Here is a 17,441-nt window from a genome sequence, read left to right on the forward strand (position 1 = left end):
TATTACATTGCTAAAGGACATTCTTTCTTCCTTGGAAACATTAAGAGATATAAAGTGACACAAAAAGTATACCGCATAATAATCCAAACATGATTATTATCATGTGAACAAAGCTACAAAATGGATAAGTAGAAAAATTATGAACAACCTCAATCACACAGAATATTTTCCAAATATTTTAAACTACCACTGAGGTTGATGGGAGCTGAAGTCTAAAACCTCTGTAGAAGACTGCTAACCCCTAGTATACATTTGAAGGAAGAATGGAATACAAAATAGCTGATCCAGATGTGGAACTGTATTTTATACACAAAACAAAGGGAAACTAAATACTACTAATATAAGGTGAAGTGAAAAGAAAAGCATTCACATCAAGATCAAGGAAGAATGTTTGAGAAAGCTAGAATGGAAGTTCTTGTAAAGAAAAAGTGAGTTAGCTAAAAAAAAAAAAGACTAAGGAAAAAAAGAACCAGAACTGGTAAAAAAAGGAGATCTAAAATCGGCATGTCGCTGACAAAAGAAGAAATTAAAAGGCAGAATATACAGGCAAATGTGAAGATAACACTAGTAGTGTTATGGAATATTTGGAAGTCATAAGTATCAAATACAATTATAAAGAACAGTAACAAGATACAAGTAAATTGAGATTTTATTTGTGAAAGAGGGGATCTGGAAATGCAGAATTTAATAGGTGGATGGATAGGGGAAGTTACAGACTAATACAAACGAAAATAAACCGCATGCTTATAACAATTTAAACTTTACATTTTAAAGTGATGACCCTGGGGGAGATGGCAGGAAATATATTCTCGACTGGTCTGTACACCTTTATCGGAAGGAAAAGTCCCAAACTGCAAGGGACCAGGCTCATTCCCAAACTTAACTGCAACTGATTAACTCAGGCTGCACCATCCAAGTTGCAATTCTATATACGTTTCGTTGGGCTTTTCTAAAGATCTCATATGTACTACATAAAGAGCAACGGTTGCTTCAGGGAGGGCAACTATGAGGTAAAATGTGAGCAGTGATTACAACCAAGGAGAGGCTACAGTTCTTCTTCCGGGTTAATCAACACGGAACCATGTGGGCGTGATCGTGTGAAGAGGGAAGAGGAAGGGCGGGCAGAGATCACGCGTCTGGATCGTCCTGTCCAGTACAACGCAGGCAGGTGGCGATCCTTCGGACTGAGAGGGGACCCCCACCAGTACTCAGGGACGAGGAAGACATGGGCCAAGTCAAGGCCCACTGTAAAACAATCTGCACGAGTTGAGGGTGTGTCAGAACAGGCCTCCCCCATTACCTTTTACCGACGACAACAAGGGACTCAAAAATCCTCTCACCTGACGGCTCTGCCCGGGTTGTGGAGGGGGGAAGGGGAGCGACAGGGGCGACCGCTAAACCAACCACAGCCCCTACGCGCGCACGCGCGCGCAACACACGCATAGACACACACAAACTCCCTCGCCGTCGGACACCCAGTGTTTGCCCTCATTCGCCTTTTGCTCCGCCCCCCCATCCCCGCCCCCCAGACTAAGAATGGCGTCGCGGCCATTGGTTTCCAGTCCTCTCGGTAAGGCGGCTGACCAATCCAGTAAGCCGCTCCCTGGCCTCTCTCGCCTATTGCAGGACGGCGTGTAAGGAGAGAAAAGGGGCAGGCGAAAATATCTAGCAGGGAGGCGGGATAATAAATTTTGATTGGCGGGAAAATGAAAGTAACTCATTTTTCTTCCCCGCCCCGCCATTCTTTTTAGAAGTCATTGGCTACAGCCAACGCCTCCTTTTTCTATTATGGGCTTCCCCATTGGCCAACCGCTCTGAAATGTTTTACAGGAATGGCAGACCTTGTCTCGCGCGCAGGCGGGGTTACCGGGGGAGGGGCGGTTAGTAGAAACAGCGGAGCTTTGATTCGCGGCTTGGTATCAGAGCGCTTTCTTAGGCGGCGTCATCAAGCTCTCTTCACCTTGCGCGCGCCGACGCAATAACGTCAGCAACGACTTTGATTGGGTTTTCACAAGATGGCGTCGCGCAGCGGCTGAGGTGGATGGCGTGTGCCTTTTCGGGTTCCGTTGTTGTACCCGTAATCCGTGAGTGGCTCCATCAATATTGTGTGACTGACTGAAAGAGAGGCTGCGTGGTTGAAACTATCAAAGTGACAGAGGTGTGGGGAAGTTGAAATGTTAGGAAGCCTTTGATGAATTAATGGCAGCGGCTCCGGTGAAGGATGGAAAAAACATTCGTTTTAAATGACGGGGCGGAAAAAATTTTCTACTTCCCAAGAGCCGTTCTGGAAAGTTACAGCCCAACTTTCAAATACAAAGGCAGTAGTTCGGAAATTATTACTGTTATGTAGGCCGTAAAACAGAATAGAATAAACTTTTTAAAAACAAGTAAATGCGGTCTTTCTTGGCCAGTTTATTAAATAAGTAAATCTGACTTGACAGTGAAACGTGTGCGCATTTATCCAGAATATAAAATGAATAAACTGGAAAATGTTTGCCTTGTAATTGATAGTAGCCAATTTTTGACAGTTTGGCTTCAGCATGGGCCAAAATTACAGAATTGCAAAGCAGTGAATGAGAGGGCTATTTTATATACTTACTATTCCTGTTTATTTCATTGTTTTCCTAGATAGCAATAGCAATAGCAATAGCAGTAGACTTATATACCGCTTCATAGGCCTTTCAGGCCTCTCTAAGCGGTTTACAGAGAGTCAGCATATTGCCCCCAACAATCTGGGTCCTCATATTGTGGATAACCAGAGTTGATAGCAAATAATAGATCTTTACAGTATTACTCTGCATTTTATAGATTTAAAATCATAATTGGTTAAACCACTGCCACCATAGCACCTGAGACTAGTGTCAGGTTAAAAAAATGACTTCAATATTTGTTTGAAAAGACTGGAATCTAATGTTTGGAAATGTACTATTATTTGGAAAGTGGAGGCAATCTGCTATTTCAGGTCAAAACCATGAGAATGGAGTTTGTTTCAAGCATCTATTACAAGTAGCTAGTTTGATTTTGATGGAGTGTGGTGTATGAACCTTATATTACATTTCTTGGATTTTATGTAGTTATTAGATCAAAATTAGTGAATTTAGGATTACTAGTATTCAAATTACCAGTTTTTAAATTAGAGATTTAACATTTCTTTGATTTGCTGAAGTTACATATATTTATTAGATTTGCGTTAAACTTTCTTCAGGAATTCAAGATTCCTAAATGGTGATTTTCCTTGATTTTTAATCCTCATCATAGCAAGCTATGTTATGTGTGAGATAGAATTGTCACTCAGTCTATCATGACCAAGGATTGACTTAATCCTGGATAATTCAGGATCAATGTTTAACCACTGTACTGAATGTGTGGGGCATTTTGATTAATATTTTGTTGTACTCTGTGAAATTTTCACTTTGATGACTTCTGCATTGCAAAATTGCAAAGAGCAAACTGAATCTCATTTCACCCGAAGGTTTGATAATTTGAGTAGTAGTTAGAAAATCTTACCTTGTTGGAAACTTTGTTGCTCACGTAGCTCACTGTCAATGTAATTTAAGGAAATGGGCTGTTAATGATTTCTGTAACTAAGCAGGCCAGGTAGTCTTCAAAATAATGGTACTATTATTTGTTGCTAGCTACCTTGAGAACAATGAAAAGACAACTAGGTAACTTTGAGCCAGTCACTTTCTCTCAATCCAATTCACCTCACGTGATTATTGTAGGGAAAATAGGAAACCGGAGAATTAGGTAGGTTTGCTGCCTCATGATATTTATAAAATAAAATAATAAGGGGCATAAAACATGTTTTAAAAGGCACAATAAACTTTAAATAATAAATGAATAAAAATGGAAGAAATGAGATTAGAACATTAAAAAAAGCTCACATACCTAAATTCATAAATGCTAGGAATTGAAGGTGGTATATAAAAATGCCCGAAAACATGTTAGTTTTTGAATGCAAATTCCTCAGAGCCTGATTGATCAAGATTGACTTTCTCCATAGATTCTAAAGTCATATGAAAAACAACATTGAAAAACCTACCTGGGATTATTCTGTGTTGATAAATGAAGGAAAACAAAGAAAACTCTAGTCCCTCTGTAACTTTGGCAAACCTGGACCACACAAAACCATGTTGGTATTGGGATAAGAAGGACTTGGCACATACACCGTCACAGCTAGAGGGACTTGATCCAGCTACTGAGGCAAGATACAGAAGAGAAGGTGCCCGGTTTATATTTGATGTAGGAACCCGTTTGGGATTGTATCCTTTTAAGATTCTCTATTGTGTAGGATGTAGGATTAAGATTTCATAATATATTTTACTTGTTGCTCAAATAATAAGTGTTTTCACTAAAATCTTAACTTTTATTTAAAATTTTAACAATCAAAAACTTATTTAAATACTTTTTTTCCTTTCCCAATTTTACTTGCAACTTGGTAATTACTTTGTTGGTAAAAATATTTTTTCAATAACATATCTGTTAATTTACAATTTATTATTGTTTTCAATCCATAATCCTCTAGTTTAACCCAGTATCATATGCCAATCAAATAATGTAACTTCTGGAATATGATTTCCTTAGCATTTCTAAATTGTTGCTCAAATGCTAAACTTAGGTTAATTTTAATAAGTAAATAATAATGTCATTAATCTGTTGAACTGTATACAATGTCATATTTTATATGCCATTACTTATGATGTGTAGAACTAGTTCAGGATCCTAATCTCAAACACCTGGGCTTGTAATTTGATTTCAGTGTGGTATTTTTATCCATTAATTTTCCTTGTGGTAAGATAGGTGGCCAATAAAGTTAATTAACAAATAAAATAATTATAGTTACTTCATAACAATTCCTTTTTTATGACTTTGTGTCAATCTTTACTTGTAACTGCCTAGACTAATCTCTGCAGTTTCTTGGCAAGATTTCAGAAGTGGTTTGCCATTGGCTTCTTCCTATAGCTACCTAAGTCTAAGATCACTCAACTGCTTTCAAGCTAGATATCATGGTCTCCCAGTTTTTAGCCAGGTTCTTTAATCAGCATACTGATCAGGCTGTCTTTGGTATAATATTCAGTTTTATTCATTTATAATATTTATAGTTGAAATTGAGCTAAATATGTTACATTCCTATCCTGTATTCAGACATTATGACACACTAGCAACTGGAATAATATATTTCCATCGGTTTTATATGTTCCATTCCTTCAAACAATTCCCAAGATATGTAAGTGCTAATACATTGCTTTTGGTTTACACTATGTCATTGCTATCTATTAATGCTTCACACAAAAAAAATATCTGAACTAAAAAAATACAGCACAGAAATAAAATACATTGCAGGAATCTGAAGAACTTGGAGGCAGAAATAAAGGGACAGGAATTATTTATTTGCATATTCCTTGTTGTTCCTGTAGAATTTGAAGGGCATTGCGGAGAACGTAGATTAAGAATTTTGTGTAATCCCTATTTTGAATATGTTGATGCACACCACCTGAATCAGGTGTCCAGTATAAATACAAAACAGCATACTTCTCTGCTTTTCCCAGAAAAGATTGTTTTGTAAATGAGAAACAAATGCAACTTTAGAATCTGGACTTGTAAAATAATATCAAAAATTAATCTTACCTTTTTGATTCTTGTTTAGTTTATTAGCTCTTACTGGCAGAAATAATTAGACCAAATTATGGTCACCAATACCAAATATATAGACCTTATGTACTTTAATGGCTTTCTAAAATCCTATTTTTAATAGGTGACTGGAGCTTGCTGCCTATTCTTAGCAGGAAAAGTTGAAGAAACACCTAAAAAATGTAAAGATATCATCAAAACAGCTCGTAGTTTACTAAATGATGTTCAGTTTGGGCAGTTTGGAGATGATCCAAAGGTAAACTCAGATGTACTAAAGATTCTCTGACTTAAATTTGTCATGGCACAATCCAAGTAACATGTAGCTGTTTTGGTAGCATTCATAGAATAAAATACAGGTAATCCTTGATTTACAGCCATGCATTCAATGATGATTTAAAATTATGATAGTGCTGAAAAAGGTGCCTTATGATCTGTCTTTGAAGTTACGACCATCATACTATTCCTGTGATCACACAATTGTGTTTTGAATGCTTGGCAATTGGCTCGCATTTACAATGATTTCAGCATCTTGCAGTCAAATGATTGCAATTTGCAAGCTTGCCAGCCACCTTCAAACAAATAGTCAACAGCGGAAGCTGGATTCACTTGAAGACTATGTGATTTGCTTAATGATTGCAGTAAAAATTATCATAAAATGTTACGGGATAGAAATACTTTTAATAAATAAAAAGAGTCCAGTCGTGTGATTATTTGCTTAACTACCACATTGCTTAGTGGCTGAAATTGCAATTGGTTATAAGTCAAGAACTACCTGTAAATAAAACTAGAAGTAAGCTTCTATCGCCCAAATACTTGATTTTTTCTATATAGAAATTGGCAATTTATTAATAATTGAAATATATTTCACTGTCTTCATTAATTTAGCTAGTTATTTTCAAAGGCAATATGTATTGCAGTGCTTGTGTTGTTCTCCTGTTGCATTTGCCTGTCTTTTCAGCAAAGAAATAACCCACTGCACAAGGGAAGCAGTGAAACTGGCCACACAGAGTGCAGCCATATGCATACAGTAAGCAAATTGGAAAAAAATCAGCATTTGTCACATTTCTTGTTAAAGTATCTTAGCCACAAAGTCTTCCAATAGCTTAGCAGAAGGTATTGTTTAATAATAGTAATTTATGTTTGGAGATCCTGAAAGTTAAAATTGATATAATTCTTTACTGGCTTCTTTCTACATACTTTTATTTTAAAAGGTTTGTGTGTCACTAAAGAATTACATCACATGTAATGTTTAGTAATTTTTGATTGTTTTGTGATTAATGTCCAGTAAAATTTACTTTGGTTGTCTATGAACTAAGCTCAAAAATTCAGTTCATGTTTTGGTACTTGGCTAATAAGTGTGAAAGAAAGTACTTTCTTAATTGACTATGGAGATAGTGCCTTTTGTGAATCTGTTTCATCTATTTTCTGTTAGGGATTAGATTTCTTGTTAACTTCTTTAAAGCAAAATTCCCACTTATTATCACAGAATAATAGTAAAATACTGCTTGGCTCTCATATTTTAACCATGCTGATGTTTTAAATGAGAACAAACAAAAAGCTATCCACATAGACTAACAGGGAAAAAAATCCTCAAAGCTATATTGTTCATATTGAAATGCACCTTTATTTAGTTCTATTCAAGGTGGATAAAAATCGATAAGGTTTTTTTGGTTTAAATCAGATTTTTTAAAATCAAATTTATTTTAATAAAATGTTTTGGAATAAAAAATTTATCTAAAGATAGTTTTATTTAAGATACATTAATAATTTAATTGATTCAGCATGAAATGGAGCTTAGTTGTATAACATGAGGCTGTATAGTCTACAATATTGGGATTGTCGGTGAGTCAACAGCAGGCCATGAAGAGCTGTTGCAGGACAGAGGTGACAGTTACCCTTTAAAAGTTATGATTTAAATCAAGCCTTTTTACTGGTGATTTAAATCATGATTTAAACTGAGTTGATTTAAATCAAATCCACCCTGGTTCTATTATTGCCAGGCAACTGCTTTCCTTCTAGTAATTAACATTTGATTGCCCATTTAAGCAGTTTCACTATTCTGCCACAAACTGTTTTAACACTAATATGTCCCCTATCCCATCCCAGATATGATTGTTAAATAAGTAGCTGAATTTATCATTTGGACATACTGCAATGTTAGTGAAGAACAGTAAGTCTTAACTACCCCCCAAAAATCAACTAAATTATTGACAACAGTTGCTGACAGTCTTATTGGGAATGTGGCAGGATAGAAATACAGTTAATAAATAATAAGAAATGGTGATTCACACCTCTCTTTCCTCTGCTGCCCCGTTTTTCCCTTTTTGGCATTCCACCTTATAGGTCTTGAGTTTTAATGTTAAAAAGGAAACATGTAATTGGTCTCAACCACAAATAATTTATACTGGAAGCTATATTTAAGATATAATAACACCATGTTCTGGAAACAGATAGGTCCAGAATTATTTTTGATGAAAGTTGGTGTACAATCACAAAATATAAGTGTCTTTATGTACTTCTGTTTAAACACTAAGGGGATTTTTAAATATTTAAAAATAAATAAGATTACCTTCATAAGCAACTGCAAATATTGCTTCCCTTAGCATTATTGATTGATTGATTTAGAAAATTTATATTGTTGTCTACTTGCACATGGTGACTCAAAGCAGCTTACAAGGATATAAAAACACCATAAAAAGAATAAAAAGAAAAATAATAAAATAATAACCTCCCCATCCTGGTGACAACACAAATTCCTACTAGCCATTTAAGGGGCTTCATCCCACTCTGAGTTCCCCAGGCCCCCTGGCAGAACTACGTCTTCAGTACCCTCCAAAAAAGTTTTAGAGTGGGGGGGCAGTCTAATCCCTGGGGGATGATGTTCCAGAGAGAAGAAGCCACCATGAAGAAGGCTTCTGGATCCCACCAAATGTATCTCGTTAGGGGATGGGACCTGCAACATTCCTTGCCTCCCCGCTCTAGTGGGCCGGGTTGATGTTACCAGCAAGAGATGGTCCCTCAGATAACCTGATCCCAAGGCATGATGGGCTTTAAAGGCAACAACCAACACCTTGAATTGCACCCGGAAGCAAATCGGTAACTAGTGGAGTTCCCACAGGAGAAGTGATACATGTATACAATGAGGTCTGCACAAAACCATGCTGCATTTTGCACCATCTGGAGCTTCCTGATGCTTTTCCGGGACAGCTCCATGTACAGCATGTTGCAATAGTCAAGATGAGAGGTAACTAGGGCATGAGTGACCATAAGTAGGGATTGTTGGTCCAGGAAAGGGTGAAATTGGCACACAACCCGCAGTTGCATAAAGGCCCTCCTGACCATGACTGCCACCTGCTGTTCGAGTAGGAGTCATGAGTCCAGGAGAACCCCCAGATTACGGACAGGGTCTGTTTGGGGCAGTGCCACCCCATCCATCATTGCATAATGATAGCTGAGATTTTATAATTAAACAAAACTAATGAATACAGGTATGCAACATTTTAAATTAGAAATATTTTAATTTAAAATATTTTTAAATAATTTAAACATATTTTTTTTAAATATATTGAATGCATAATGACTGTACTGACTAATAAATTGATCTCAAAACATTGTGTGCACTCACATTTGCTCTCTTTTGATATTAGGAAGAAGTTATGGTTTTAGAGAGAATCTTGCTGCAAACAATAAAATTTGACTTGCAAGTCGAACACCCTTATCAATTTCTACTTAAATATGCAAAGCAGCTCAAAGGTATAATCATTTTATTTCAATACATGTTAATAAATCCTTGTTACAGGTAGTCCTCAATTTATGACTGGTCACTTAATGACCATTCAAAGTTATGACAGAGTCAGGAAAAATTACTTGTGACCTGTCCTTGAAGTTACAATTGCCCCCTGCCCCCAGCATGGTCACATGACAATTCTTATGCCTGGCAATCATGTTGAATTTATTACTCTTTGCCAAGGACTGATCTGTGAGATGCAAGATTTTTTTCCCCACCCAATGCTGGAGTATCTCCCCTTCCCTTGTTTGTCCAATGGCCTCATGCTTAGCAACCACAGTTTCTTGCAACTAAAAATCAGTCCAATTGTGGTTATAAATCAAGAACAATCTACTACCACTACTTATGGGCTGTTAGACTGAGCTCTGAACTTGGCAATTTGGTTGTAACACTCAGCTCAGACCAACAATCCAACTACCAACCTGAGGTACCTATATTCAAATACATTTCTACCTATACATATGTCCATGATTGTTATGCATAGTTCTTGTAGTAGGATCATCACATAAACTTAAACTTATTTTTCTTGCTTTATTCTGAAGTCTGGTGACCCTGTAATAAGCCCTTCTTCTTTTACTTTTAATTTGGGAGAAGGGAGCATTCTCCATTGGGCTGTGTTGCCTATATACACATTAGAAACCAAAGACTGACACTCTCTGTGTTCTCCAAAATTTCCAAAAAAAGTGGGATGATATCCTAAGAAAGCACCTATCTATGGTTACTTTTCCCCTTCAGAACAGTGAAGACAAGAGTTAGAAATTGGTTTGAATTAGATCATGTCTGATGATATAGACATAAAACAGTCCCCAAACTTCCAACATATCAGAGCAAGGGAAAGTTGGCATATGATTGCTCAGACAATTCTCACACTTCACTCCAAGTTAAAAATTGAGAGAAGACATGCACACTCAATAGCAATAGACTTATATACCACCCCACAGTGCTTTTACAGCACCCTCTGGGCAGCTTACAATATCAGCATTGTTGAGCACCACACTCCTTTAGTGGAAATGTTTATTGAACCCTGACAAACAACATAGTAAGGTTCTGAATAATACTGAGAATATTCTGTTGGCATGGCTATTTATTGGCTTAACCTAGTCGTTCTTTTTGTCTTTTTCTAATAGGAGATAAAAATAAAATTCAAAAACTGGTTCAAATGGCATGGACTTTCGTAAATGATAGGTAAGACACCCTTCCTCCATCTTCAGTCATATGTTATAAGCATTTTGTTCATTCTGTTGCAGATTCTAGGCATTATTTTCCTCAGTATTTATAAATAATTTAGTGAACCTGGTGACTTCTTAGTCACAAATTGTTTATGTGCTTTGGAATGTGTTAATTTCATGAAGTCATTTGCATAAATCCCAATATATGGAAATAACTATCTGTTCCTTCTCTACAAAGAAAGAGATGAAAGGACAACAGAAAGTGAAAAATGGTGCATCAGAAATAATGGATTCTTCCATCACCTTTGGATCTAGTTCCATCAACTGCTAGCTTCAACTTCTTATTCTGTTTATGTCTGAGGTCCTTATTAGTGTATAAATAATGTCCTTAGAGGCATAGGATTACACACCAACCAACAACAACTATTCTTGAAAGCACACCTCATTCTTGTGCAATGTTCTTCTATGCTGCATGAGAATAGTGTATGCTCAAACCTCTCAGGATCAAACTCCAGTCTGTGGGCAGTGTTTGTCTATAATGCTGCATTCTAACCTCCCCCAAAGGGACACAGTGGCTAAGACGCTGAGCTTGTCAGTCAGCAAGATCGGCAGTTTGGCAGTTCGAATCCCTAGTGCCGCGTAACGGAGTGAGCTCCTGTTACTTGTCCCAGCTTCTGCCAACCTAGCAGTTCGAAAACATGTAAAAATGCAAGTAGAAAAAATAGGAACCACCTTGGTGGGAAGGTAACAGCATTCTGTGTACCTTCAGTGTTTAGTCATGCTGGCCACATGACCACGGAGATGTCTTCAGACAGCCCTGGCTCTTCAGCTTTGAAAAGGAGATGAGCACCGCCTCTTAGAGTTGGGAACGATTAGCACATATGTGCCAGGGGAGCCTTTACCTTTAACCAAGTCTGGAGTCTGGAGAGGTTTGGTTAGGGAAGAAAAGGCTCAAACACATTCCTAACAAGTCTGAATGAGTTTGGGTTTTGGGGCCATCTAGATGCAGAGAATTTCCATCTTTGGTTCTGGATATGGTCTCAAAATTGAGGGTGTACTTACAGTCAGTCAGAATTGTGTTCACCCACCTGATGTATTTTGTGTTTGTCTTTTTTTTTTTTTTTTTGAAGTTTGTGTACTACACTTTCTCTGCAATGGGAACCTGAAATTATAGCAGTTGCAGTTATGTATCTAGCTGGTCGCTTGTGCAAATTTGAAATTCAAGAGTGGACCTCAAAGCCCATGTACAGAAGATGGTGGGAACAATTTGTACAAGATGTACCTGTTGATGTCCTGGAAGGTACCCATTTTTAGTATTTTAGTATTTCCAGCCTAATACTTTTTGTTTTTTCTAACAGGTTGAATTCTTATCTACTATATATAAATAGTAGTTTATCCTGACTAAAATATAAAGTGTTCCTTATATTCTTGTTTTGAAAATGTATGAAGAAAGTTTAGTTTAATTTACTACCAATAAGTATTTATGTAAAATTATATTATTCATAAAAGTATTTATATCAGTGTTGGAAATGAAGCCAACTCCAGTCCTGCCCTTTATGTGTATTGAAGTCAAGATAATAATGTCAGTAATTTGTAATTAGATATAAATATAGGTCCTTAAATAAAACTACATGTTTAAAAATTGGCAATTATGTCTATATTTTTAATCTTAATATTCAGTTTATCATTTTTAAAATATGCTTTGAAAGCATGTACTTGAAATCAATTTTGCTTTGGATAAAAGGCCTTTGCCTTTCCAGAGAATCTTAAGAAAAACTGCTTTGAACAATTTCCAAATGTTGATTGTAAAAGTCATGGCAAGGGTGGACAGAGATGATTTTCAAAGGCCCTAATCACAGAGAGTCCATGTCTGGGAGAGAGGGTGGGGGGGGGGGGAAGAGAGAGAATGAGAGAGAGGAGGGGGGAGGGAGGGAGAGAGAGAATGGGAATGAGAATTACAACATGGGCTTCCAATATCATTAGGGCTTCTGATAACAATCTGGGGTTGCAGTATGTGTATGTTTGTACACAATCACACACACACATATGTGTGTGTGTATATATGTGTGTGTTGTGTGTGTGTATGTATGTATGCATGTATGTATGTATCTGCCCAATGAACTTCCAGAGATTTTATTTCTTTAGTTTTTGTCTAAAGCAGAGCTAAGAAAATGCACAAAAACTAAGCTTTGTGGATTTTGGTAAAAACAATTAAGATTGAATAAATCTGGTATGAGTTTGAATGCATTTTTTTCAAGAATGCATTTGGCTGATAGTTAAAATGTGTAACTTCTGTAATTCTTTTCCCTCCTCTTCCCTAGACATCTGTCATCAGATTCTGGATCTGTACTCCCAGGGGAAACAACAAATGCCTCACCATACTCCCCATCAGCTGCAGCAGCCTCCTTCCCTCCAGCCTACATCACAAGGGCCTCCAGCACCGCAGTTGCAGCCTTCTCAGAGCTCAGAGCAGTCTCAACCTCAGCAGTCCAAAGACTCCCAACAGGGAGGGACGCAACAGCAGCAACAGCCGCAGCAGCAACAACAGCAACCACAAATTCAGCAACCCAAAAAACCGTCTCCCCAATCAAGTCCTCCCAGGCAAACAAAGCGACCTGTGGTAAGAGTGACAGAAAGAATGCTTTGTGCTACAAAATGTGATGGATCTGTTTTTCTTAACTATTTTTGTCAAAGGGTTTCTAGTACAAAGAATCCTGAAATTTGATGACTCAGATTTATTGCTTACAAAGCACTAGTAAAAAAAGATGCTGAATGTGGAAGGAAAAACAGTTGTTTTTCTGCAGCAGCCTAAGAAAGTATGAATTGGAATGGACATGAGTACAGTGCTAAGTAAGCGCAGATGATACATGGCTGGAACCTCAGACACTGAAAGGCTGAAGTCTTTAACAGTTGTTACCAGTTATAAAAATGGTGATAAATTTTGCTTCTAGTTATATTGTTTATTCCAAGAATCTCAATCTTCAATATCAGTTCTTGAATGCGAGGGTAGATAAGGCTATTGCTCTGACTTACAATATTTGCAGCCCAGATGTGGCTTAGACGGGGGTTTTGTTTCCAGTGCTTTTAATGCTGCTATTGTGTTTTTAATAGTATTGTTGATTTTTTTTCTTAGCAGGCTGTATCACCAAAGGAAGAAGCCAAACCTGCAGGTAAAATAGATTTTTTGTATAATTTTAAAAAATAGTTATTTACAATACATTGCTATGCATGTCTTGCTCTCAAGTAAGTACCATTATCCTTAAATTCTATAATTAAATTATTAGTTTCATTATTTTTAAAAGGTTTTTTTTTGCTATTTTTTAGCTGTTAAATAAAATGTAACATCTAATTCTTGTTTTGTTTTCAGAGGTGCCTCCTAAAATTGCTAAAATTGAAACTGCTCATCCACCAGTACCATCTGTGCATCCACCACCTGGTAAGTTCCTCTGTGAGGTAAAAACACTATGCTTAATAGAAAGCTAAAGATTTGTTTGTTGTTTAATTTTCTGAAAACTATAATTACATGCTTATCAATAATCCTGAGTTGTCAGCCTAAACTCAGCTGTATCCTGTACATCTGCCTGTTTTTTATCATTTGGAAATAAAATTTAGAAATAGGGAGCTCCGCCTGTTGCCTTGGTTTCATGTTGACTTCTGATAATTAATGTAGGATGTTAAGAAGCATTGCAGCATTTGACCTTAGAGCAGAATCATCTTTCCCTATATGTGAGAAAATATTTTGACCATGGTTCTAATATAGCCTTAATATTTACTGAGCTGAATTTACTGAGCTTAAAGGACTATTGACAGCAAATTTTGTTTTCAGACTATATGTTGCTGGAAAATAATAACAAGGAAAGGCATTATAAATCTTCCTATCATAATTCTGTTTCTTAAATATAAAATATCCCTCCTATACAATTATTGAAGATTCTTCAAAAGTTATAAATAATGTATAAGCTACCTGCTATATTTTACTGCTTTCTGTATATGTTCATTAATTACTGGAATTAGGAGAGTGTGCATGAGATAAAACATGCTTGTATTTCTTTAATAATTTCTACAATTATTCTGCATACCAGGGATTAGAAACTTTTACCAAATAGCAAGCACTGCTGCATAATTTTGCATGTTACAAATACCTCTTTTAAATATTAAAAATAGCGAACATAAAATACTGTATAAAAGCCAAATCTTGAAAGATCTCATCTCTAAATTCCATCTTACACATGTGCCATTGCCAAGTTGTTAGTCCTAGTGATAAACATTAACTCAACTGTTACTTTTTAAATCTAAACTTGGCATTAGCAAATTGCCAGAATTTTTAGGCAAATTGGCTAAGGAATACGTGAAGTAACAATATTATTATTTTTCTAGACTTTCTGTGACAAACGTTTCAATGCAAGTTTGGCTGTTACATGTTTGTGTAAATTAGGATATCCAGATGCATCCAAGATCTCCAATGATCCCTTTTTGACACCTCCTTTTGCACCGAACATACTCCCTGATTTAAAAAAAAAATTGTCACAGAAGCTTTAATTTTATGAAAGGGAAAGTTGCTATACTGTAAAGCAAGGTACCAGTTACTCAGTATCATTTTTACTTCAGAGAATGCTATAGATTTTTTAGAAAATAAAAATTTACTGCTACAGTCCAATGTTTTGTTTGGAAGTGTGGCCACCCGTCCAGAGGACAAAAGTAAGAAAATTTGGGAGTGTCTTGCAAACAGGTAGGACTGGGGGAACTAACAGATAACATTTTGGCAATCAATAGTTTGCAATTAGCTATCCCCCACCCCCTCAGAACCATTTTTCAGGAACAGCTCCATAGAATTCCAAATTTATCCTTCAGCCCAAGTGACAGGGCACTCTTCACTGGCATAGAACTTTATCCTGAGGAATGTAAGAGAAAGTCAAAACGTATCTTTTACTAGTTTTGAATTCCTTTTCTAATTTGGAATTACCTTTCTTTGTTAATGTAATGCCCTTTCTTGGCCATGTTTTTTTCCCTTCTCGAAAACTGCAAGGGATCAAATTTTGGCTTCAGAATCTTTTGTTGCAGCTATCTGATGCTTCATCAGTTGTAGGTGTTTCATATGAAGACTTTAATTGTTCTAATATATTTTGACTTTATAGATAGGTATAGTAATATACATATTTTCTACTGTTTTTCAGAACATAAACCTCCATTGACAAGTACAGTTTCCATAGGAACTGATCAAGTTACTGCAGTAGATTCTGTAGATATAACCAAGGTCCAGATTGCTCCACCATCTCATCCAGCTCCTGTACATCAGCCTCCACCTATGCCTCATCGTCCACCACCACCACCACCACCTTCCAGCTACATAACCGGAATGTCCACTACTAATTCATACATGTCAGGAGAAGGGTATCAGAGTCTCCAATCAATTATGAAAACAGAAGCACCAACTTATGGAGCTTTACCACCCAGTTATGGACCGCCAACTCATTTGCCATATCATCATGTTTATCCGCCCAATCCTCCTCCTCCTGTCCCTCCTCCTCCACCCACATCATTCCCTCCACCTAGCATTCCTCCTCCTACTCCAGGATATCCTCCGCCACCTACTTACAATCCTAATTTCCCACCTCCACGATTACCTCCCTCTCATGCAGTCCCACCTCATCCCCCTCCAGGACTTGGCATGCCACCTGCAAGCTATCCTCCTCCCACAGTGCCCCCCGGTGGACAGCCACCCGTACCACCTCCAATACCACCTCCTGGGATGCCACCTGTTGGAGGACTTGGCCGGGCCACTTGGATGAGATAGCAGTTGTACATAGCATCTTTTTTTGTCTTGGGCGAGGTGGAGAGTATTATAATTAGATAAGGATACAGAGTTCTGCTGTTTGGAAATATAGAGGGCAATGATACTGGTTTGGTTACAGTTTGATCAGCAGAAAACAACAGTTTAAATATTACAATGCTAACTAAAATATAAATAATTTTGTTAATTGTGCTGGATTACTTTATAGTAATATGTTTTGAAAGCCACATTGGCTGAGTTGTATTGGTAAGAAGAAATAGAAAAGTATATGCGTACTTGAATATGAGGATTAAGGTTATTCCAGATGAAAGGGGGGAAAGCCCTTTCTGATTTTATTACATAAAGTTCCAGCAAAACTTTGCTCTAAGTTGCAATACCGATTTATTTTATGCCTCTCTGTGTATATGTATGGATACATACATACATACAACATCACTTTCTGCCATCGTTCTTTTGGAATGAATGTTCAGACTTAATTTGAAAATTTCTGTATATACATATATTTTCAAAATGTAAAAAAAAAAACTGTAATGGGATACAATGATTTACACCTTTGTTGTTTTTGATTCTTGAAAAAACTCTGTTGATATGTATCCAAATAAATCTGCTTCTGAAAGCTGAAACTTTTTCACTGCTATTCGATGCCAATGGCTCGCTCTTATTCCCCATGTCCCCATCTAAATGAAGTGCCCAACCAATTTGCTAATACATGTTTTCTCCAAACAATGTCTACATCCGATTTCTAATCCTTTTCCATCGGCTTTTGCCCTTATGCTGTTTTTACATGCATATTTACCTGACAGTATTCATCACTATATGTAGAGAGATGAGTAAACCTATTTAGCATTACATATTATATGATTGAAAAGGAGAAATATTGATCCAACAGAACTCAAAAGGATGGCTCACATTTCTCTATAATTTTTAGCTTGATGTTAAAATATGCAGTGTAATGAATGAAGAATCACAGATTTAACTAAAATTGTAATTTTATGTTAATTTCTAAGTATTTTAATATTTTTCAACTTCTCAAAAATACAGTCATGTTACAGCTCCCTTACAA

The 17,441-nt window shown here is 36.8% G+C and overlaps 2 protein-coding genes across 6 annotated transcripts in view; one reads left to right on the forward strand and one right to left on the reverse strand.

The window, feature by feature from the left end:
• Nucleotides 1-1,635, reverse strand: part of SETD3 (SET domain containing 3, actin histidine methyltransferase) — a 56,905-nt gene extending 55,270 nt beyond the window's left edge. The window contains exon 1 of the mRNA XM_032234083.1: nucleotides 1,341-1,635. The gene's annotated coding sequence lies outside the window, so the exon portion shown is untranslated. The remainder of the gene's footprint in view (nucleotides 1-1,340) is intronic.
• CCNK (cyclin K) lies at nucleotides 585-17,001 on the forward strand. Of its 5 annotated transcripts, none has more exons than XM_032234048.1 (12): nucleotides 585-1,164; nucleotides 4,004-4,262; nucleotides 5,146-5,227; nucleotides 5,756-5,887; nucleotides 6,590-6,658; nucleotides 9,279-9,384; nucleotides 10,546-10,603; nucleotides 11,718-11,887; nucleotides 12,909-13,207; nucleotides 13,721-13,757; nucleotides 13,955-14,023; nucleotides 15,762-17,001. In XM_032234048.1, exons 2-12 carry the CDS (start codon nucleotides 4,066-4,068, stop codon nucleotides 16,379-16,381), a joined length of 1,839 nt encoding a protein of 612 aa, XP_032089939.1. In that variant the 5' UTR covers nucleotides 585-1,164; nucleotides 4,004-4,065; the 3' UTR covers nucleotides 16,382-17,001. The 5 variants fall into 5 exon arrangements, with proteins under 5 accessions (XP_032089939.1, XP_032089947.1, XP_032089930.1 ...); XM_032234056.1 differs by lacking the exon at nucleotides 585-1,164 and adding an exon at nucleotides 1,909-2,084 and having other exon boundaries at nucleotides 13,724-13,757; XM_032234039.1 differs by lacking the exon at nucleotides 585-1,164 and adding an exon at nucleotides 1,914-2,084.
• The last annotated feature ends 440 nt before the right edge of the window (nucleotides 17,002-17,441 follow it).

Source organism: Thamnophis elegans, chromosome 1, assembly GCF_009769535.1.
Source record: "Thamnophis elegans isolate rThaEle1 chromosome 1, rThaEle1.pri, whole genome shotgun sequence".
NCBI lineage: Eukaryota > Metazoa > Chordata > Lepidosauria > Squamata > Colubridae > Thamnophis > Thamnophis elegans.